This window comes from Sturnus vulgaris, chromosome 8 (genome assembly GCF_052056855.1).
Source record: "Sturnus vulgaris isolate bStuVul1 chromosome 8, bStuVul1.hap1, whole genome shotgun sequence".
Taxonomy (NCBI): Eukaryota; Metazoa; Chordata; class Aves; order Passeriformes; family Sturnidae; genus Sturnus; species Sturnus vulgaris.
In genome coordinates this window covers 18,735,739-18,758,310 of record NC_142250.1, presented here as the reverse complement: position 1 = coordinate 18,758,310, position 22,572 = coordinate 18,735,739, and the positions used below count along the sequence as shown (strand labels likewise).

At 42.2% G+C, this 22,572-nt stretch overlaps 2 protein-coding genes across 3 annotated transcripts in view; both read left to right on the top strand.

The window, feature by feature from the left end:
* The window catches only part of PIK3AP1 (phosphoinositide-3-kinase adaptor protein 1), a 35,660-nt gene extending 21,004 nt beyond the window's left edge, over window positions 1-14,656 (top strand). For both annotated transcript variants that reach the window (XM_014879945.2, XM_014879946.2), the window contains exons 6-17: window positions 427-559; window positions 1,232-1,428; window positions 3,604-3,793; window positions 6,545-6,640; window positions 7,149-7,328; window positions 8,103-8,165; window positions 8,820-9,025; window positions 10,550-10,622; window positions 10,743-10,898; window positions 12,626-12,696; window positions 12,883-12,992; window positions 14,064-14,656. In XM_014879945.2, coding sequence (XP_014735431.2) covers window positions 427-559; window positions 1,232-1,428; window positions 3,604-3,793; window positions 6,545-6,640; window positions 7,149-7,328; window positions 8,103-8,165; window positions 8,820-9,025; window positions 10,550-10,622; window positions 10,743-10,898; window positions 12,626-12,696; window positions 12,883-12,992; window positions 14,064-14,118 — 1,530 coding nt within the window. In that variant the 3' untranslated portion in view covers window positions 14,119-14,656. The remainder of the gene's footprint in view (window positions 1-426; window positions 560-1,231; window positions 1,429-3,603; window positions 3,794-6,544; window positions 6,641-7,148; window positions 7,329-8,102; window positions 8,166-8,819; window positions 9,026-10,549; window positions 10,623-10,742; window positions 10,899-12,625; window positions 12,697-12,882; window positions 12,993-14,063) is intronic.
* Window positions 14,657-18,792: 4,136 nt separating this feature from the next.
* Window positions 18,793-22,572, top strand: part of TM9SF3 (transmembrane 9 superfamily member 3) — a 46,281-nt gene continuing 42,501 nt past the window's right edge. The window contains exon 1 of the mRNA XM_014879936.2: window positions 18,793-18,885. Coding sequence (XP_014735422.2) covers window positions 18,808-18,885 — 78 coding nt within the window. The 5' untranslated portion in view covers window positions 18,793-18,807. The remainder of the gene's footprint in view (window positions 18,886-22,572) is intronic.

Sequence of the window (22,572 nt, the reverse complement as noted above, 5' to 3'; positions counted from 1 at the left end):
ATATTCCTGCTTCCCAGTAGTAAAGAACTACTTCAAAAGCCAAATGCAGAGTTTGTACCAGAACAATTCAAAATGGACTAGTGCATACTTAAAGCAGGAGTGACATTTCATTGGAACAGTTTCAGAAGTAAGTGTATACCTGCCATGAAAATAGGAAGCAAGTTTTCTGTGCTTCCAGTTGCATGAGTGACTTTCTCATTGTGCTCTGTCTTGTGGAGTATAGAGTTCTCATCTATTGAGGTTGATGATACTCTGTTTCTACACCAGGAAGCCATTCAAGTTCTTTGTTTGACCTGAACATTTTTACCTTCTGTGTTTATACCTACTGTTTTCTGATTGTGTTAAATAATAAAAACACCATGTAAATCTCACCTTAACTGAATCTCCAGACTCTACCAAACAAAAGTACTTTCAATTTATCTGTAGGCCTTTAAAATTGTGCCATACAGCATAGAAGCCCTGGACAAACTGTTGACTGAGTCACTCAAGAAGAACATTCCTGCCAGTGGTCTACACCTGTTTGGAATTAACCAGCTGGAAGAAGAAGATATGACAGCAAGTAAGTTTAAAGATTCTTGGTTTATTTTTATATTTTCTTTGTATGAGTTGCTTTACCTTGAAGCACCTTAACACTGCAGTGTGTGGTACCTGCACCGGCTGTCACAAAAACCTTGTATCTCAGCTAGGAAGCTACATTTGATTATGTCTATAGAAAGGGAGTTGCCATTTGAGTCAGGTGACCCTTTTTTTATTACATGTATCACTCTCACTTCCCTGCACTGTGGCAGATGCTGCTATGTAGACAGCTTCAACCCAGAGTGAAAAATAATGCTCCCCAAATGTCTCTCAGGTTTTCTGCTTTGTTCCTCTCTGTCTCATGTGCCGTTTCTCTAGAACCCAGTCCTTTTCCCCAAACTCCATAAGATACACAGTGGGCACTGAGCAGTTGGGTTATTATGCTGTCTTTTTGTAATGATGGTCTAAGAAGTCCTTGCAAATCTACATAAATTTAAGCTATTACGGTGCCATATTCCCCACTAAAGGTTATAGGACTTAAGCCTGGAGATGCACAAGATAATTTGTACAGTTAGCTCGATTTTGAAACCATATGTATGCTTTCAGAGATTTCACAGCTGCTTTGGTCTGTGTGTTTGCTGTGTCTGTTTCTCACCTACTGGCTCTGTTACTACTAGAGAAAAACTTGTGTTCTAATGGGCTCCTGTTCTCACAGATCAGAGGGATGAGGAGCTGCCAACACTGCTTCACTTCTCTGCAAGATACGGGCTGAAGAACCTTACTGCTTTGCTGCTTACATGCCCTGGAGCACTGCAGGCCTACAGCGTAGCCAACAAGTATGGCCACTACCCAAACACCATAGCAGAAAAGCATGGCTTTAAGGATCTCCGCCAGTTCATTGATGAATATGTGGTAAGAGGAGCCGAGCAGGGTTTCTGCCTCATCCCGCCCCAGGTGCAGGCTCTGGCACTTGGTGTTATTTCAGCAGGAGTGATGGGGTGTAGAAGACAGACATCCAGCCATGCTGAAAGCTTTCAGGCTGGAGGGTTAGATGTGTCTCTGGAGCCAGGGAAGTTCCTGGGGCTTTTGTACAGAGCAAGTAAGATGGAAGCAGAGAGTGCCATGCTGGCTTCCATTCCTCCATCCATCTAATGAAGTTTCTGCAGGGATGTGGGTGGTGCCTAGTGTGCTCTTCTAATTCCAATCCTGGGAAAAGAGCCCCTTCATTCAGCTTGCTTTAGGGAGTAATATGGGAACAGAATATGTTTGGGAATATACAATCTGAGGTCCTCTCTTATTAGCTATAGTATTGTCAGGATTGCTTACTAGCTTATTCACAGCTGATCTGTGTAGTCTGCCTGTTCCACTTGATACCCATTTCTCCCTGCATTGGTATAGCTGTCCATGCTCAGTTTGTTCTATCAGGGATCCCAATTTACAGTTCATTTCTCTTTGAGGTAACCCCACTCCCAGAAAACAGCACTGTGACTTTTCCAGATTATGACATGGGCCTGACTCCAGCTGCGCCAAACAATTGTTTCTGTGCAGTACTTGGGTATGCGTAGAGTTTCTCTGTTCGTTTCAGTTTGAGCTGTTTCTGGCCTGTATGCTTCAAAATAACAAGGAGCTCCTTGATTCAGGTCACATGAATTCTATTTGCCTTTGCTTTAGGTTGAAAAGTTCTGTTTAATTGTCCTTAATGTTGTCTTGAGTGCTGGGTGAGAGATCTGCCAGCTTTAGTGTGGTTCTGCCAGCCAATTGCTGTAGTGTTTAAGCCTCATTTAGGAGGCATGGGTAGTTCTTGGACTTGGGCCTTGTTTCTTGACATTATACATTAGAGCTAAATAAAAGTAATTTCATAATCAGATCAGGAGGGCTGCAGAAACTGTAAATTGTGTGATCAAAATCTTTGCACGGGGGTAAGTGAGACATGTGCAAGAAGTCCTTCCAACCTCTCATTTCAGTACGGTGCTCCTCCCATATTCTCTCCACCAGCACAGTGACAGAGCTGTGTTAAGAGTAGGTTCGCCTTACTGACCATCAAGCTCAGGACAGTGCAAAGCACACAAATCATCTGCAAAAGTGTGACCACTGCAAGGAAGTGACCACTATCACTGGTAGTATGGATGTCTGAAAATCCCAGTAAACCCCTTTACTCATCTCTCATCTCAATTTTCTCTCTGGCAAAGGTTCCTCTGCACCTCTGTAAAGCATTGCTACTGGCCTGGCCCATTTTGGCTGTGGAGGGAAGCATGTGTACACAGCTTTGACACACATGCCCTGTAGATTGAGGACCCGTGAGCTGGCATTTATGGATGGAAGAATATCTTGTAGTATTGCAGCTGTTAAGATGGCTGTACTTGCGACATAATTGGAATTTGGGAATAAGGATGGGATGAAGCTTTACATTTTGCTTCCTTGTGTGTAATTTGGTGAAGCTCTGCCTTCCCCCTCGCTCTATGTTGCAAATGCATAAGAAAGGATTCTGCTTTCCTGTGAACCAGAAGTTGCCTGTATTACATGAACTGCTGTCTGCTGTGAGGTTTCCTGTTAATATCACAGAAAAGGGTCTGTGTACTCCCACTCTGGGTGTTACATGCTGCTGCTAATGCCAAGAAACTGAAACTCAATCTACATCAAAGCTAAAACTTTGCTATTTTGCAAGTGCTCTGCATGTGATAAGCTTTACCCCTTACGGTTAGCTATGCATGCCCCAAAATAGCCTTTGACCACCATTTGTATTTTTAGAATGAGCTGTGCTTCTGTTCTGGGAGTTTGCAGACATTGGGTAGGACATGAATGTGATGGGGTGAGTAGCTGTAATGGCTACTCAGAATGTGTCAGCAGCCCTTGTTTCACCTTTGTTACCTAGTAATACAACATAGATCTCGAAAGTTTGGCCCAGACAGCTGTAGTGGGGATTTAAGACACTTGAGAAGTCTTAATCTTTGGGAATGAGCTGTCTTCAGAGGTTTTTTCCATCACTGATGAAAAAGTGAGGTGTTTTTTGTTTGCTTTTATTCTCTAGATTGTTTATTTAAAAGTGACTTGATTTTTTTTTTTTTTCTTACCCTCCTTCCTCTCCAGGAAACTGCTGATATGCTAAAGAGTCACATTAAGGAAGAGCTGATGCAAGGCGAGGAGGATGAGTCTGTTTATGAGTCCATGGCTCATCTGTCCACTGATCTGTTAATGAAATGTTCCTTGAATCCAGGCTCCGATGAAGAGCTTTATGAATCCATGGCTGGATTTGTCCCGGGTGCCCCAGAAGATCTTTGTATGTATTATTCATACAATTACAGAATCATGAGAAGGTTTGGGTTAGAAGGTACCTCTAAAGCTCACCTAGTCCAAGCCCTCTGCAATGGGCAGAAACATCTTTAGATCAGATTGCTCAGACCCCTGTCTCTCTTAGACACAGCAATGCCTCAGTTACAGCTTTTCTGCTTCCACCACAAGGAAACTATGCTGCATTAACTGACTGATAAAATTGCTTTATACCTTTTTTTTAATTGCTAGTGTACAAGATCATGAGCTGTCTCTTTAGTGTTTCGAGGACTCCCTGAACCCTGAGCAAATAAATTAACACATAGAAATGAGACTAAATTTTCTACCATGTCCTGTTTTTTCCTCCTGAGGACTGAGTTCCTAGGAACATTCTGACACTGACAGAAAAGAACACTATGTGATTTTACTGACAACTGTGAAACCGAAAAACAAGAGCTGAGATTCTAGCTCAACAACTTTTCTTCGCAAAAGAAAGCGAACATCTGGAAATATGTGTTCCGAAAAGATTATAAGTGAAAAATCATTATTCTAATCTGCTTGGTTTATTGCTAAAAATAAAGAGCTAATTCTGATAAATATGCATATGTTTAGTTTTTTCACTATTGCATTAATATTCAGTGAGGCCAATTGGAAATACCAAATTAAGTACCTATGTTAAGCAATTGTAAATTTGCTATTCTTACTCACCTGTCTGTTTGGTCTGACTTATTCCACTGATCTATTTTATGATTCCCATAATGAGCAGAAAATTTAGCTTCTTGTAATTTAAATACCTCTTTAAGGTACTTAAGGACTTCTAGTGTTTCTGCAGTTTTTAAGTGTGCTGCCTCAGGGGAAAAGCTTTCTTTTTGAAGCACTTGTGCTTATGTGCTATATTGGTCCTGGACTGTTTTTCTTTTACATTCGATGATATTATAAAACACATTTTTATTGATTATGAAGTCCAGAAGACTGTATTGGTTCTTTCCTTGAAATTATAAACTCTTTTCTGCTAAGCGTTGTTGTCCACTGCAGGGATAGTTTTACTACCAAAACCAGGATTATTCTGCCTTTAGGTGGAGGTAAGCAGTAAATCAGGTTGGACTTGTAAGGAACAAAGCTGCTCTTGTTTGCAGTAATTCGAGTGAGAGTTTCTAGGTGTTCGGTGAGTCTGCCTCTAATCAGTGCATCTCTGAATGGGGTTGATTGACTAAGCCTCTGGAGGGTTAAAAAACAAGCTCAACACTACTAAGCCAAGCTTCCTTCTTCCAGGCCTGAAATGCCCAGATCTCCCAGAAACTATGCACGGAATTTTCTTGCAAATTGAACTCCCTGTAATTTAGCACTTTTGAACTGGACTCTGAAAAGCCTCTCTTTCCTACTTCTTCTGGAGTTCTAGTGTGTTGCCTCTGCACACAAAGCTCTGCTGTCTTCAGTTCGGGAGTCTTCTTGAAATTCTCGGTTTTCCTTACCTGGTCTGTTAGTCTTTGCCTGAAGAATATTAACAGCTTGTCTGAACAGTGCTTAAAATTTACCTGTATTGTAACAGATAGGTTTAAATTGGCACAGTTCTCAGCACTTTGATTGTCTCAAAGTGAAAGTGTTTCATTATCATTTAGAATACCAGCACACAGGCAAACCCTCACTGAAATTAATGGGAGTGCTGGCTGGTTTATCACACATAAAGGATTTAAGCTTTTGTACTGACTTGAAGGTTTTTGAGGATGGCTCACTAGGAAATCATAACTAACTTCTCTTGAAGTACTTTTTCTAGGAATTACCCTTATGTGAGTAGATATGACTGTGGTGCAGAGGATAATACCAGGGCTATTTTAGGTGTAGCCATATTGTAATAGTGTGCCCCTTCATTGTGATCAAGATGTGCTTCCACTACAGTTTTTCAGAGACTGATCAAAGGAAGGTTAGATACACAGGGTCAATTTTTCTGGCGGGAACTTGTTTCAGAATAAGGTAACAGAGGACTGGAGCTAAACATGTAACCCAAACGATCTAGTTTACATAGCAGTAGATCTATGACATAGAAATAGATATGCCTCAGAAATTCACTTATATCAATAAGCCTCAGCAATCCATTTATATCCCTCTTGTTTTTAATATCATTAGGAACATGGTTACCTAACATTTTATTTTAGTTTTAAGATCAGTTTCAGCGTTATGATAAGGTTGACCTTTTTCTTTAAAATCAGAATTCTTTATGTCAAAACACTGAATTAAAAAAGTATCTTATTGTTTGCTGTCAGTCCTTTCTCAATACTGAATTACCATCTGACCCTCTAAACACTTTCCAGATCCAAGTAATTAACTCGGCCAACTGCTTTGACTTTATCCCAATAAATAAAACAAACATGTTATGTGTCATGGGAAAGTTGTCTTTAATGTGTTGTTTTTCCAAGTCACACGGTTTCCTCTCTGGAGCACTGTTCAGAGGCCAAAACTTTCACCTGGCCAACACACGCTCAAGAATAGCCAAAATTCAGTGCCTGCTTGAAGCCTTGTCAGAACTTCTCAATAGCATTGTTAGTCACCCTCAAATATAAGCATCAGGCAGCTGGAAAAAATTTGTGCAGAGTGGACTGAACATAGCAACTTAGAAGCCTTTTTTGAGGAAAATATCTGGCCATTCGCCCAGCTTCTTTGATTGTGACCATAAAGTAAAAGTCCAGTTCATTATATCATGTTATATCATTCCATGTATTGAAGGATATAATTAACAGGTTCATCTTTCTGGGGTTTTTTTCAGATGTAGAGATGCTTCAATCCAAACCAGACACTCCAGTTGCTGGAGATGAAGTTTCCATAACTACAAAAGACTCAATGCTCCGCAAGTTTTTAGAAGGTGAGACCTATTTTGAAGGAAAAATGGCAGTAGCAAGTTAAAGCAATTAAACAGAATCTGAGATTTCTTCATGAACTCCTTAAGGATAGAAGATAGCCCACACTATTTGCTTTTTTCAGACAAAGCACTAATTCTCTGTAGTACTTCACAGACTATCACACATAGCTTTTGGAAACCATTGGTCTATTTGATTTGTTCACTATTAAAGTATGTTAATTAACTGAAATTAATTAAACTAACTGTCCCTCAAATTCTTAAAGAGAGTTAGGAGATTTTTTACTGTTTCTTCAAAACAGATGGTACACGCATAGTGACAACAGTTACATGCTACTAGATGTTACTGACTTAATAAAATCCTGTCATTAAGGTCTTTGGTACATATAAACTGGATGGTTTTGGCTGTGGAATGGCCAGCTTGGTAAGAATGTGGTACATAATGCATCTGGAGGGAGCCAGTATTCAGTGAAATGGCCAGGTTGCTATTCTTATAAGCTCTACTCCGTTGTAGGTGGTAGCATGGATGTGCCAGATTCCGAGGAAGGAGGTCATGAGCAGTATGGTGAAGATGTGTACTACTCAGTGGAACAAGACCCTTTTCCACAGGAAATGGCAAACAGACCTCCAGTTCCTGTTCCAAGACCAGAATCTAGCTCTCCACAGCCAGACAATGAGCTGTACATCTCCAAAAGTGAGTTGGTTACCAGTGGAAATGTAGACCAGTGAACTGTAGAATGGGCTCTAGTTGCCAAATAAATGCCAAGATCCTTGGTTTATTTGACTCTGGAGTTAGGTTACCTTTGGGATCCAATTCTATATGTGTTTTTTCATCTTTGGCCTACTCTGAAAATGTGGGGATGTTATATCCCAAGATCTTGGCCTAAGCTTGCTCTTCGTGAAAGCGGTAGCATGACAGATTACCCCAAATGGTATAAACAAATCCAACTAAATAGGAAAGATCCTGATATTATATAATAAGTATGCAACCAAGCTGATAAATTGAGACATTGCTGATCTGTAATGGTATCATTGATTCAACTGCATTTGTATAGGACATGATTTTATACCTCAGCACCTCCCTCTGAGGTAGTGTTTTATTGAAATTGAAGAAGGTTGTTCCCCTTAGTTCACTAGGCAACTTTGGAAATCTTGGTGATATATCATGAACGTTCTAACAAGAACAATAATGACATGTGAGAGAGTAATTTCAGTGACTTCTCCTTCCTGCTGTGACAGGACTGTGGAGAAATCGTGTCCAGATTTCTCTTAGAGGTGGCTGAACTAAATTCTTTGAGGTCAGTAGAAGGAGAATTCTACTGTACAAATCTTTGTTTTCTTCAACAGACTTAGAAGGGTAACAGAAGCTGTAATGCAGTTCAAAATTGTGTATGCTTGCCATATTCATCCTTGCTATTTCTGTCTTCATGAGATGCATTTCAATATCTAAAGAATGTTTCTTCTGCAGTTTTTGCACAGAAGGCTCAAAGACCTGAGAATCTTTATGTCCCTAGAGGAAGAATTAAGAAAGGTAAGGCAGAAGTTCACCCTGAAAATCCTTTCAGTAATCCAATAGCAGATCTGTTATGGTAGCTTCATTTGTGTGAAATATGGCAGAATAGACTATTTTGCAAAGCTCTAGGGATAACAGTCCTCTATGAATGACCTGATCTTTATGACCTTTTGTGACACTGGAAACTTTTATAAGTGCAGAGTATCATGGGAGCACATCTCATGTCTTGGGAACTCTTCTTTATGGTACAAATGAGTTAGAAAATGCCAGCATCAGCAGAATGAGTTTTCATTTTCTGGGCTTGAACTACACAGGTTAGCTAGATAGAGTCTAGCTTTGTGACTGCTAAGGTAAAAGCTCTGTTTTGTGAATTGCTGAGGAGGCAGGGCACTTTAAGTAATATGTTTTGTGGTCTTTACTTAAATTATGTTTTTAAGAGCAGAGCTTATCTCTGGGATATATTTGTGTACAAGGCTACCTCTCACCTGGGCTTTTAGACCTATTTTTAGACAAATAGTAGGATGGCCTAAAAAGAAAACACTTCTTAGGAAACATTCAGTCTGTAATGCTTTTTTTTTTTTTATGGTTCAAGGGTGCTTGATCTCTTTGTATTCAGTGAGGAAGGTAGATGCCACAAGTTTAATGATATTTTTGCTGGTGTTCTCATTTCAGAGACAATAGTCAGGCCTGTGAGGGACCTGTCTCAATCAAGTATATATGATCCATTTGCTGGAATGAAAACCCCAGGGCAGCGGCAGCTCATTACATTACAGGAGCAAGTGAAAATGGGCATCCTCACTGTGGATGAAGCTGTACTTCATTTTAAGGAGTGGCAACTGAACCAGAAAAAGAGATCAGAATCATTCCGGTTCCAGCAGGTACAGACTTACATTACTGTTTAAGAAATACAGCTATCTCTCTGGGTATATATCACAAGCTTCTCAGCCTGGGTACATTTTTTTCCTGGTTGGAGCAGGAGGACTGCTAACATAGCCCCCAGCTAGCAGAGTTCTCTCCTGCCATGGGGGAGCTGTTCCCAGCAAGCAGTTTTACAGATCTGTTTGTCTTGCAGTAATATTGTTCGTTTTTGAAGATCTGTGTACATGGAATTGGATCAAATCCATTTGGCTAAATCACCTTTCTAGAGGTCACCTAGCACCTACCTGCTGGCAGGAGACTTCTGTGATGAACGTTTAACTTGTTGGCTCTCATCCATTTCAGATCAGTGAAGACTCTGTGTCCCAGTTGGTATATTGGCTGTAAAATCCTAGTTGGTAGTTGATCTGATTTCTCCAATCGTTTGTTCATGGCTACAGGACTGTTCTTTGCATCTGGACAAGGTCTAGCAACAGTCATTAGTAAAAGCAGAGTGTTTGGGTGGCTTAACAGAAAGAGGGAGTCATTTGGAAGCAGTGACATAATGACTGGTGGAACTATCAGTTATAGTTTAAAATTTTCATTCTCAAGTTAGAGTGAAGCTCTCTCTTTAAAACCATTGCCTGCTTCTTTTGGAGCCTTCTGTTCATGCTGTGGCAGTCTGGTCTCCAGTGGGTGATGTTGTTCTGGAAGTTGTCAGAACAAAGCAAGGCTTTTCTCCTCCTAATTCTCACTTGGAAAGGTTCTCTGACGCAGGAACAGAGGAGTCCATTTTTCTACTAGAGAAGAACATAGTGCTACTTAAGTAAATTGATGTAGAGGAAATGAAGTGGCATGTGCCTCATGTCATGAGCAGCTTTCAAAGTATCTGCTCCGAACTTTGCTTCATGGTATAGCAGTTGCTTCATCTGCTTTTCTACCTATTCAAGGGTTTCCTTCTCTCAGATCTGTATATATTTCCCTGATGAAAAAGGTTGTCTTTTTTCTCCCTACCTTTTTGTACTGTAAGGTGTAATATGCTGCCACACAATGGTGAAGAGTCTTTGCTCCAAGTTGCATTTCTTCATTGGGGATATCCTGAATTCTGAGTTGTACCTCACACTCTGGGATGAATGGCAGCCTTTTCTGTCCCTGCAGTCTGCAGAATCTGTTCATTAGCACAGAAAGGACAGTGCAGTTACTTGATGGTGGGTCTTGTTTCTGTGCCAGTTGTCACAGTGCTAACAGAAAATACAGGGAGTTCTAAACCCAATCTGCTGCTTATCTGCAACTGTCTGTGGGTATGTGAACTTGACCTTAACATACATAATGAACATCAGAAAAAACTTGACTTCTGGAAGGCGCACATGGGTTTCTGAAAGGAATAGGTTAAAACCTGTTGACATGGTTTGGACTTCAGCCAGGTCTAGCAAGCTTTGTTACAGCTTGACTGCAAAGTTAGCTAAAATATAGTACTGGTTTTGTCAGAAAGCTGCTTATCTTCCTTTATCCAAAGCCCTGAAAAGACTATCTTGTGATGTTTTTAGGAAAATCTGAAACGTCTACGAGACAGCATAACCAGGAGGCAAATGGAGAAGCAAAAAAAAGACAAAAGTGCTGGTAACAGTCTTTTGATTGTCCTTATGCAATTGTGTTTAACTCACTCTCCTTAAGTGTAAAACTGTCTCTTGGAGGTTGTAATTGCATAGACCTTTCTGAGCTGTTCATTTTCCCTTACAGATTTGGAAATTACAGTACCCATTCGACATTCTCATAATACTTTGGGGAAACCAGAATGTGGAATATATGAATACGCCCCCAGGAAAAACTTTTATCCACCAAAAAAGGAGTTAAAACGAGGAGACTGGAAAACAGAAAGCACATCCAGCACAACAAGTAAGCAAGCTCTGAGTGTCACTGTCCCCACAGGAAAGCTGGATGGAATGCACTTCCCAAGCCTGACCCTGGAATCAACCCAGGGGACAGGCCTTCTGTTCCTGAATCCCAGCACTGACAATGCCACCCCAAATCTTGCATGCCTCAGGCCAGCTGTTCTAAAAACTATAAAAGCAAGTCCAGGTGTGTATCAAGTGGTTTGGACATCTTTTGTCTGCATCTCTGCAGGAGGAGAACTTGAAAGCTGAGCAAAAGATTCTCTTGAGGCGTCTCAGGGAAGGCATACCACCTTTCTTCAGTTCTTAAAAGTAGATGGCAACTGCTCTCTTATTGGAAAGGGGCTCCAATGCTGTGACTGCCAGCAGACTGCCAGTGTGCTCTTCTGGCCTGAAGGGCAGTTATATTTCAGTCTAGAAACCAGTTTCTACATGTTTTTTCTTCAATTGTTTTACATAAAGGACAGCATTTTTCATTGGTAGCTGTGAGGCCTCTTGAGTGACTTGGGCAGTCTGCATATTTTTATTATCCTTGCTTTTCATGACATTTAATTTGTGCAAGTTAAATCTCAGCATTCTTGCTCTTACTGCAGACTGAGCAATTTTCACAGAAATCATTTAGGATCAGTTTGGTCCTTTGAAAGGAAACCTGACATCCTGTGAGATTACCATCTTTGTGACTCTTGGCAAGATGCAGCTGGCATACATCCAGAATAGGTGCCAGAGGCAGGTGACTGAGCCAGTAACTTGCATACAAGCACATGTGAGAGAAGTGTTATCAAGTCTGCAGAGCTCGATGTACACACCTTGGTGCTCTTTCTCATGCTGTGATTGTGAGAATGGACCCTAACACGGTATTTAGCACTCTTAAGTGCTGCCGTTTGTACCAGCTGATGAGACTTACCAAAGCTAGCAGGAAGGTTCTGCGTCTTAGGAGAAAAAGCTCTCTAGCCACCACTTCAGTGTAGAGGTTTCTGAATATTAGTGTCCCAGTATTTCACAGCCCTATAGAATGTTATCTATTTATGACTGAAACCAGCCATAGCAGTGTAGGATATGTTTATGAGTTGCTGTCACCTTTGGAGTTGGCATCACTGATTGCAAAACAACCCCTTATCTGAGTCCATGACAATTAAATAGGTTTGCATAGATGGGTACTGAAAGTTGTTTGAACAAACTTGTTTTTAGCTTAGAAATAGACTAGGAAACATTCCTGTGATGAGTGAGGATTATTGTAAGAGGGGATAGTAAACAGTTATTTATTTGGAACAATAACTTCTTAAGCAGTCACTCCAGGAATGAATGTAACAGTGCTCAGAGCCATCTATCTTCATGCAGTTGTTAAAAATATGGGGACTGATAATGTAAGTGTACTTAAGTGTTGGGTGTGTAACCCTTGCGAAAATATTTGTTTGACTTGCCAGATATTGGCACTGGATCTTTTCAGTTAGATTATAGTTGTGAGTATTTAACCAGAAGACTGGATAGAGAAAGATAAGGTAGAAATCTAGAAAGAAAGCATAATTGAATGGCTTGGTCCTGTGGTTCGTGTTGTATGAAATGTTGTAGTTTGGATCCTGAACATACGAAAACAGTGAAAATAAATGAATCTAAACAAGCATTAATTATGTGTGCAAGAATTAAGCATGAGGTTAAAAAGAGGCCCGAGTTAGGGATTTTCGGTTAAATCACCAGGGTTTATTAATCAGCTTTTCTCTTGCTTTACTCCAGGTAGTGCAAGTAACCGCTCCAGCACTCGGAGTATATTGAGTGTCAGCAGTGGGATGGAAGGGGACAGTGAGGTAAGCTCCCACCTCTGCTATGTACTGCTCTACTGTCCTTAAGTACATGCCTTTGTTTGCATGTTAAAAAAAAGAGCTCAGAGCTGGCATTGCATTGAGAGAAATGCCAAAATGTCGCCAATTCTCTTGTGAAGATACCAAGAACTAGATTCTCCTGTTCTGTAAACAATTCTCTTTATTTTTTAGGATAGTGAAGTCCCAGAAACAACAAGGAGCCGCAGCCCAGTTCTTCACCAAGTAGAGAGGATTCCTTTCCCAGAAAGGCCTCCCAGAGTGCCCCCTCGAGGTGCAAGCAGGTAAAACTAAAGTGCAACTCAAAATGTGTGCTTTCAGTGAATCCACATGGGAGCCTTGGACAGAAAGCAAGGCAATTAGCAAGGCAGAAAGTGAGTGTGTTTTTGAGCAAAGTCTACCAGACTGCTGTCTGTCAACACACACTGTTAGGAACTGTAAGGTCACTGTTTCTTCTCTGTGTGTGGAGGAATCTGTTTCCTAGTTGGTAACAAGGCTGTTGCAGTGCTGTCCCTGTGGTTCATGCACAGCAAGAGGCAGCAGTAGTGAAGCACACAACGCTTGCCATAGTATGACTGACCCAGGCAGAGTCACATTCTGCCCTTGGCAGAGATTTAGTACCTGACCCTCCTGAGAATATCCTCTTGGAACATACAAAGTGTAGTGCAGGGGGAAAGTTCCTTTTGGCATTCTCTTGGACTTTATTTTTACAAAGTTCAGACCTCTCCAAAGCATATATGTTTACACGTTACTGACCTCAAAGAAACAACTGCACTGGTTTTATAAATGGTGCTGAGGAGTTTTGCCTTCATTTGATCATAAACTTAAATAACTTGTAAACATTCCTTTAGTCCAACCAGTGCAAGTCTATGAAGTCGATTGCCCAAAAAGCTCTCTCAGTACAGATACTAATACAATTCTCCAACTGTTAAAGCAGTAATTGCCACTGTGCGGGTGCAGCAAGGTCTGTGTTGTTAGCTTGGCTTTGGCAAGGATATAGCTGGAATTTATCTGCAGTTAGTTTGAAAAAAGGTTTTGAATCTTTTGATCTCTTCCTATTGCATCTTCATTTCAGGAGAAAGCTACCATACTATCAAAGCTTTACTCCAACTATTACAGCATCTCTTTCCAGTAAAAGTAGAATTACTGCAGCTGAAGAACAGAAGAAATAGCTTGGACAGGAACAGTGCTCTGGCAGCTTGGCATCTGCTCTGTTGCTCAATCAGCCTGTTTTTCTTCTTGTGTGACTATTGATTGTACAGTATGCTTACATATGATGTTATTGCATGCAATGTGTTATTCCAAACTCTATTTTCTACTACTTTTACATGCGTTTTCATTCTGTTTTTTTATAGGCCTGTAAGCTGTGAAGGCTTTTATCCTCCACCTGTGCCCCCAAGAGGTCGCTGAGTCTCTCAACATCTGTGGAATATGAGATTTTTTCTTGTTTATATATGTGTTTGTACAGATATTTTTTGGGCTGTCTTAAATTATTTATAAGTGCGTTCAAAGTGATTTCATCCCGTTCATCCTCCCTGAAGCACTGGTGACTTTTCCCATGATTTTCACTGGGACTTTGGCGTTCTATAACTTTTTTTGGTTGGAAGAATTTTGGTGCTTTAGGGCTTCAAGAAAAGGTATCATCATTGAGAAGAAAATGAATGTGTGTCTTGGGAGCCTTGCACCAACACAAAGATGACATTTGATCAAGAAAGCACATGTGTCCTGATAAGCATTGTTACCAAACCTCTCAATACAGTCTACCAGGGCTTGACTGGAAACCGTGCTTGAAAAGTAAAGGAAGTAAGATGTTTGAAAAATGCTCATTATAGCAGGAAGAGGTGAATGTACTACTGCTTGGCATAACATTTTGAATACAATTACACTGACCTTTCAGAAGGTGTAGCATCCCCCTTTAGCAATTATTAAACCATGGGAAGGTGAGAAATTGTCTTCAAGAATGTATTTTGCATACAGCCTTGAAAACGCCTTTCCTTTTCCTGTTCCCTCCTTGAAGAGGACAGACAAGGTGTTGTGTGTGCTGTATTTACCATGAAAATTCCCAAGACAGCTGGTAAAGGACTTTATCACAAACCAACCGTACTTAAACCTTTTTCAGGCAGGGTGCAGGTATGGTGTTACAAATTCACATGACTGAGCTCTCAAATTAGAGAAGGAATTGGTGGCAGTGCTGTGTTCTGTGTCTTTTACATGTGGTCATCATAGCAGAAATATGAAGTGATTTCACTTCATACCCTGGAACAGTAGTGAATCTCCAATTATCAGTGCACACCCCTCACAAATACCAGCTGTATTTTAGATGGCTGCATTGGAAGCAGCCTGGGGGCTGGACTCTGCTTGCTCTACTGTTCCTTTCTACCAATGTGACTCTGCAGCAGCTATGTCCAGCCTTTTTTCTGCCTGAGGGCTTACAAACTTAAGGAGGCTTCCTGGTTTGGCTGTCTTCCAGACTTTGAAATCTTCTGTGCATATCCCAACCCTTGGGGGACAAGTTTAAGGCTCTGGTTGTCCATGAGTGACAGAGATGGGAATTCTGCAAGATGACATTCAGGGTAGAGAATTAAACATCATTGCATGCTTGGTTTTCAGGGATGGAAGAGGGGGAATGGCTTTAAAAACACGCAGATACATCTGTATTAGGTGATTCCTCAGGTACAGGTAGGACATGTAGAGCTTATGTCCAATCATGTCAGCTCCCCTTCATCGGTAGGAGAGCAGGGGACAGAGTTGCCTTTCTCTTGTAGGGTGGCAAACCCAGTATGTGAAGCTGCAGAAGCGACAGCAAGCACTGAATGAAGGTGGAGAAGCCCCTGCTGCTTTCAGGGATAGGCATGTGCTAAATATCTTCTGTGCATTAGACTCATAGGATTTGGGTGACTCCAAATGCAGTTCGTATACACTCTCCTTTTGGGAGGATGCAGGTGTTGTGCTGCATACACAGCACAAAAGATAAAAAGGTGTCCTTTCTGTTTTGTTTTTTTTAATTTTATTTTTAAAGGAACCTCAGTGCTGTCTCCAGTAACTGCCACTATAGACTTTCAGAGACAATTTGCTTTTGTTTACTGTAGCCAGGGGAGTGGTGAGAGCTGTCTTCCTGTGCTCTTCTTGGAATGAAACAAGGTTTCCAGCACTATTAGCTCAAACTGGAAGGAAGGAGGTTTTGGTGCTGAAATGAGAAAAATAGTAGTAAAATTATGAAAAAATTAGGGATAAAAGATAAACCAAAAGAAGAAATTCAGCAGCTTGATTGTCTTCAGCTGTCACACGCTTTGGTTTGCACACAGCTCCCTGATTTTGCTCAAAAATTCCCTATCTTCTTGGTACTGCCTGCAGCTGTGCCCCAGACCTTGGAGCTGTGATGTGGTAAGAGGAATTTGTCTGCTTTCACATCTGCCAGGTACAACATAAAGTAGAATTGTAGGGTGTGGGTAAAACTGTAATAAGGCAGGTAAGGAAGAGCAAATTATATGCATGTAATATATGCATAGATGTATCATATATGTATCATGCAGATTTTGTTTCAGCACTGTTGGACTGAAGCAGCCCCAAGGATCCGTCTTTCCAAGCTAATTTTTAATTCTGCATCCCCTCCATGTTATAGCCAAAATGTCCTCTATGGGAGGCATTATATCTGAGCATGGTTGTGAACTGGATATTTATTGCTTGTGGAGAGATGGTTATAGCTGAATTGCTGGAAAGTAGCTCCTAAGTAGCCGTTCAGTCCCTCTCCCATCTGAAACTTAGATACTTCATTACTCTGACCTGGCCTATCACACAGAGCCAAATGCTGGTGGGGCTCAGGTTTGGAGAAGAGATGAGCTGGGAAAAGGGGAGCTGAGCCATGCTGTAAATGTATTCTGTTGAGGCCCCTTCTGCACTGCTTAAGGGAGGGAAATTGAAGATGCAGATGTAGTTCCAGGCGTTCCTGTCCCACTGCTGCTGGATTAGTGAGGGATTTCAGTAACCAACAATCACTTCAAGACTCTCACCCTATTGAGGAAAAAAGGAACAGCACTAAAATAGCTCTACTGTTAGATGCAGGTAGACAATTGGATGCAGGCAAGTCTTTCAAGCCTCTTACAGTCCAACAGTGATGCACCTGCTTAGCCACCAAAGTATGTGTTCCACATATGTTGGATTCATCTAGTTGCTTTCAGCCTCTTATATTTCAGTGTATGAAGCCCCTGTATCTCTATTTTATGGTGGTAAGCATGTGGTGTGTGTTGCTTCCACCCAGGATGAGAAATGCACCAAAACCGAAGATCAGAAGAGACCAGAGAAGAAAACAGCAGACATGAAGATTGCTGGTTAATTAAGAATGTGCTTGGGAGGGAAAGTGGAAAGTGAAGTCAACAGTGCTTCTGATACATATCAGAGTTCAAGGACTGAAGAGATAATAAAATGGCTTGTAAAAACTTAAGTGGCCTGGCCAGTTGTAAGGGCATCAACCAATCCACCAAACTCAGGTGCCAGCTGGCAGGCCTGGGGAAAGTGTTTGTTCTTTGTACAGCATGCCTTGCAAACCCTTCTGCAGCAGATGGCTCTGGTTGGCCCTGTTGCTGACTGAGAGACTTAAGTACTGAATAAACTGAAGATGCTGAAGCTTCCTCTCTGTCTCCCAAGGGTAAGCTACTCTATTTTGGACTGAGATGCAATGACTAGAAAGAAACATATGGTGTTATCAAAACTGTCTAGGTTTTCTCTTTTTTTAGTCTGTATGTGTATATGTAATACAAGCATAGCTTTTGCATGGGTTTTGGCAAGTATCTCTTCAGGGACCTTGCTTCTACTGAAACAGTGCAGGCACTCTCTCCTGAGTCTGAGTCTCTGGAAAAGGCTTCATATAAGTATACCTTGTAAAATATGTTCAGGGAAGGTAGACTGAATGTGTAAAACCATAAGAGGAAAAGCTTTTAGAATATGTATGATGGTAACAGGGAAATTGTTTTCTGCATCATTTCTACAAAGCATGGATGACACATAACAGCATAGAGTTCCTGCCTTCTCATGTCATTTGAAGTCTGTCAGCTTATTTGTTGGCTCTCTTTATTTGAGAAGGTGGTATAGCCCACCCCCTTTTTTTAAAAGTATACCATAGCTTTTGAAATTTTTTACTGTGTTTCTTAATTTAAAAATTGTCTGATGCATCAATGTTCAATACCATGAGCTTGCTTTGGTTTCGTTTTTCTTACTGAGGATTTGTAGTTTGAGGTAGGTCCAAGTTTGGAGGCAGGTTTGTGGGTTTTGCCGTAGCCAGTACTGACAGAAGCCTTGCCCTGAACAGGGTCCAGGTCTGGCTCAGCACCTGCTGCTCCGTGTGCTCCCACTGCTTGTGCGAGGGGTGAAGAGAATGGGCCTGTGTATTTCACAGAATCACAGAAATTATGAGCTTGGAAAAGACCTCTGAGAGCCTCGAGTCCAACCTCTGCCTGAACATCACCGTAGCAACTAGACCATGTCCAGTCTTTCCTTAAACACCTCCAGGGTCAGTGATTCCACCACCTCCCTTGGCAGCCCCTTCCAATGTTTCATCAGCCCGTCCACGAAGAAATTGCGCCTAGTGTCCAAGCTTAAGGCCATGTCCTCTTGTGCTGTCAGTGGTTCCTTGGGAGAAGGGACGGACCCCGGGTCGCTAGAGCCTCGTTTCAGGCAGCTGTAGAGTGATGAGGGTCTCCCCTCAGCCTCCTCCTCTCCAGGCTCAACAACCGCAGCTCCCTCAGCTGCTGCCCCCAGGACTTGTGCTGCACAGGGTACTTGTACACAGCCCTGCGTCCGGCCGTTCCCAAACACCTTTAGATTACTCTATCGATCAAAACCAAATACCCATCACAATTCCATCTCGTAAGAAGGGCGCTCCCGCTGGCTGCAGCGTGTCTAAGGCCCGCGGGCACGCCCGGTCCGCCCGCCCGCGCTCTGTGGCCCCTCCTGCGCGCCCCGCGGGGCTCCCGTAGCGCTGCCGGAGCGCCCCCGCGGTTCCGGCGGGCGGGCGGGTGACGTGGCGGGCGGGGCGGAAGTGGCGTCGGCGGCGGGCGCGGGCCGGTGCCGCGGCGGGGCCTGCTGGGGACGCCGAGGCCCGAGATGGCGGCGCCCGGGCTGCTCCTGCTGCTCCTGCCGCTCCTGCCGCTGCGCGCCCGCGCCGACGAGCACGAGCACACGGTGAGGCGGCACCCGGCTTTCCCGGGAGCGGCGCTCGGGCCGCGGCCCCCGTGCCGCGGCGGCGCGGAGAGCGCGGCTCGGTGGGCGGGAGGGACGGACGGGGAGCCACGGGCCGCGGCCCCGGGGGGGAGCGGGCGGCTGCCGCCCCGCGGGGCTCCCTCCGCGCCTGCTGCGCTGCTCGAGCTGCTCCGGCCGCGCGGGCCGGGGTCGGGCCCTGCGCTCCGGTTCGGTGTGACGGGCACGCCGGGGCGCTCGGGGCAGGGCCGCCTGGTTCTCTGATCCGGTTTGCACATCCTTGTGCGGCCGGGCGGGGTGTCCCACCTTTTCCTGGAGCAGATAAACGCCCCGGCAGGTACGCGTGCTTTGTTTGGAGAGCGCTGTTTGCTCTGCTCTCCTCTCGGGAGGATGTTTGCTCTTGCTTCAGAGCAGAACTCCGAGCCGGAGCGCGGTTCTGACAGCCCCGCGGGACAGGGGGTGACAGCTCCCGTCGGGAAAGGGGCAGGGATAGCGTGGGAGTGGGCTGGGGGGTGAGAGCAGACCGGGGATACTGCCACGGACCCGCAGGAAAAATGGCTGTCTAAAATACTACGGATTTGAGCGCTCGCGTATTGGCCTGAGAATAGTTTTTCTGAAATGCTCGCAGTATTACCTAAAAAGAATCTCTAGGAAAAAAATACCAGTGCTTCGTCGGTTTCTGATTTTATATCGGAGAGTTGTTTCCCGTGGCTTTCAGTGTGAGAAAGTGGAAGTTTGTGTGATAAGCTGAGGTGTGATTTTGGAACGAGACTTCCTGAAAGCCATCTCTGTTTCCTGCAAGTGGAGTGGATTTGAATGTGTCCGTGATTAAACACTGGGTCTGTGTGGCTGTCAGGACTTTTTTTGCTCTTGAGTAGCCTGGCTGGTAAACACTTGCTGAGTTTCTTAACATAGTTTTCTCAAGGTGAGGTGTGGTAAAGCTTACCAAGTGTTCTTAATAAAACAGATAAATAGTATTGATAGGTTTTGTATAAGTGGTAGGTAATTAGTTGCCTCATTCCATGCATTTTTGAGGATTTTAAAGCTGATTAGGATAGCATTTATTTTTTGAAAGGGAGAGGTATTTATTGGTGCTGCAGTTAATGACAGAAAAGTTAATCTAATATTCAGTACTTTCAAGAAACAGATATTCTTTGAACTAGTTTAGATCCCAGCTTTGTTGCTGAACCTGTGCTTTAGAGTGAGGCTACTGCAGAGGTGAGATGGTTTTCAGTATAGCAGTATGTTTATTTTAAGGGCTGGTTGACTTGAGGGATTATTCATTACTAAATTAATATTAGAAATCTTCTAGGGAAAAAAAGATAAAGTTGTCACTGAATTTATTTGGGTTTGAGCTCTCCCTTCAAAAGTGATTTCTGATTTTTTTTGGTCTTCTGAATGATTACCTAAACAATTACCAATGGAAATCACAAATTTCTTTTGAAGGCTTGTAATTTTTTTCCTCTAAACTACTCAGCTCTGAGGGATTATAAGTCTATTTTGGTTTAGTATTCTTGTTCACGCAGTGTCCAGTTTATTAACTGTATAGGTTATGTGATAGGTTAGGAATAGTTGGTGTAGAAAGGCAGTTGTCTTTTTTTGGAAGGCTGTCTCCTTGCTTGGGTATTTTGATATTTTAATCTTGTCTGGGAGATTGGAGTGGAAGCATTAATAGTATGAATGAAACATGACCAGGGTTTGGTAGTAGTATACTGATTTTAAGATAAAGATCCTGAAGGAAATATTCCTTTAATACTGCATTTTAATGAATTTCAGTTTTAAATATGAATGCAGAAGATTACTTTTCTTGTAATCAAAGTGTTTTATTGCATTTTGAAGGCTCTGGTCATTTTTGGAGAAGTGGAAGGGAAATTTAGAATTTGGTAACCTCAAACTAAATTTTTACTGACTTTAAGACTCAAGACTTCTTGGTCTGAACACACATCCTTATCCTTCCACGTCCTCAGTGTGCAGCTCCCTGGGGGAAGCTGTGCTGGTGCCTCCTGACACAGCTGTACAGGGTGTTAGCAGTGCTCAGCATGTTGCACATACACAAGTGCTGCCTTCAGCTTTTAATGCTGCTATGACATGGAGTAGGATGCAGTGTGTGCTATAATATGTGTTATATGTGTCTTTTATTTCATAATTGTGGACTTCTAAGCAAATACTAAAAAAGGTAATTGTGAGAGGACTCTGCATGAAGCTCTAGGTCTGTGCTGTTATTTCTGGAGATATTAGGTATGGATGTCATTGAATCAACAGCTGCATCCTTTATCTTAAATTTGAATTAGTCTTTAAAAATCACATCTGCATTTCTTTGGAAGAAGGATAGTGTAAATACAATTATAAGATAAAGACATGGGTATTTAAAATGAATACTAAGGGAAGAGAATCTTTGATGCATCATTTAAAATCTGCACTGTCTAAAGACAGTACAGCAGTATAACTTCAGAGTTTATCAGGAACTAACTGAAGACTTGTCTGGTGATTCTTTCACTTATTTTCATACTTCAGAGCATGTCATGTACTTGCTTATTGCCTGTATTATAATAATTGTAACATTTTTTGACAGTTGTCCTTTTATTTATGGAAGCAGTAGTATCAATGGGGTGCTGGTGGCCTTACCACGGTGTATTCTGATCCTGCAGAAACAGGGCTGGGGGCTCCTGCCTGGCCTTTGCTTTCATCTCTTCTGTTGCTAGACTTGTTGAAATTGATGATGAAATAGACAAACCATAAAACATTCTGAAATATCCTGTGGTTTCTGTTGCTGGAGAATGGTCTAGAGAGTAGGTAGCAATTTTAATGTTGCTTTAGTTTGATTGTCTGTGCTCTGTAAGAATAGAAATACATGAAAAACATTGAAAAATAAACAAAGTCCAGCCTATATTGTGTAGGAAAATTTCTAATTTAATATGATTGAGAAAAGCATTTTTGCTTGACTTATACCCTCATGAAGTACATTAAAACCCTGAGCATGTAAGGCTTATTTAAAATTAGTATATAAAATTAGGAACTTTGTATAGTGTCTGAAAATTGTCAGTTAGAGAAACATTGTGGAAAATAGTTCATGTAAAATACTTATTTGCATGTGAAGTTGTGCACAGGTGAGCAGCCTGATTCCTCTTTGAAGCTGTGTTTGCATTTTGAAGAGGTGAAATAAATGTCATGGAAGCAGGACAGGGTGTGCCTGAGCAATCTCATGCATCTAGGAAGTGTAACAGTAAAAGTATTGCATGTACAGTAGTGCAGCCTGTGCCACCACTACAGCTCTAGACACATCTTGGTGAGGCCTAAAATTCAGACAGAAATAAAGAAGTGTTACTAGAAATAGCCTGCTTTGTCTAAAGGAGGGCATGAGGCTAAAATCCACAGTTTAATGGGGTGTGGATGTGAGCTGCAAACATCGAGTATTGTGACAGTGCTAGATAAATAAAATATCTGTAAGATCCTGGGGACTACATCTGGCATTTTACTTGCCAGGTGAGTCTTGCTTGCTGCCTCCTGCATATCTTGTCTTGCTTCGACATCTTTGCTTTGCCAGTGACAAATAATGTTGGTCCTTTTTTCCCCCTGAAAGATGTGCATTGTGGAGAGCCTCATTCCAGACTTCTATTCAAGAAAATGAGTAATATTGCATATTTTCTGGAAGAAACTGCCTTGATTTTAATT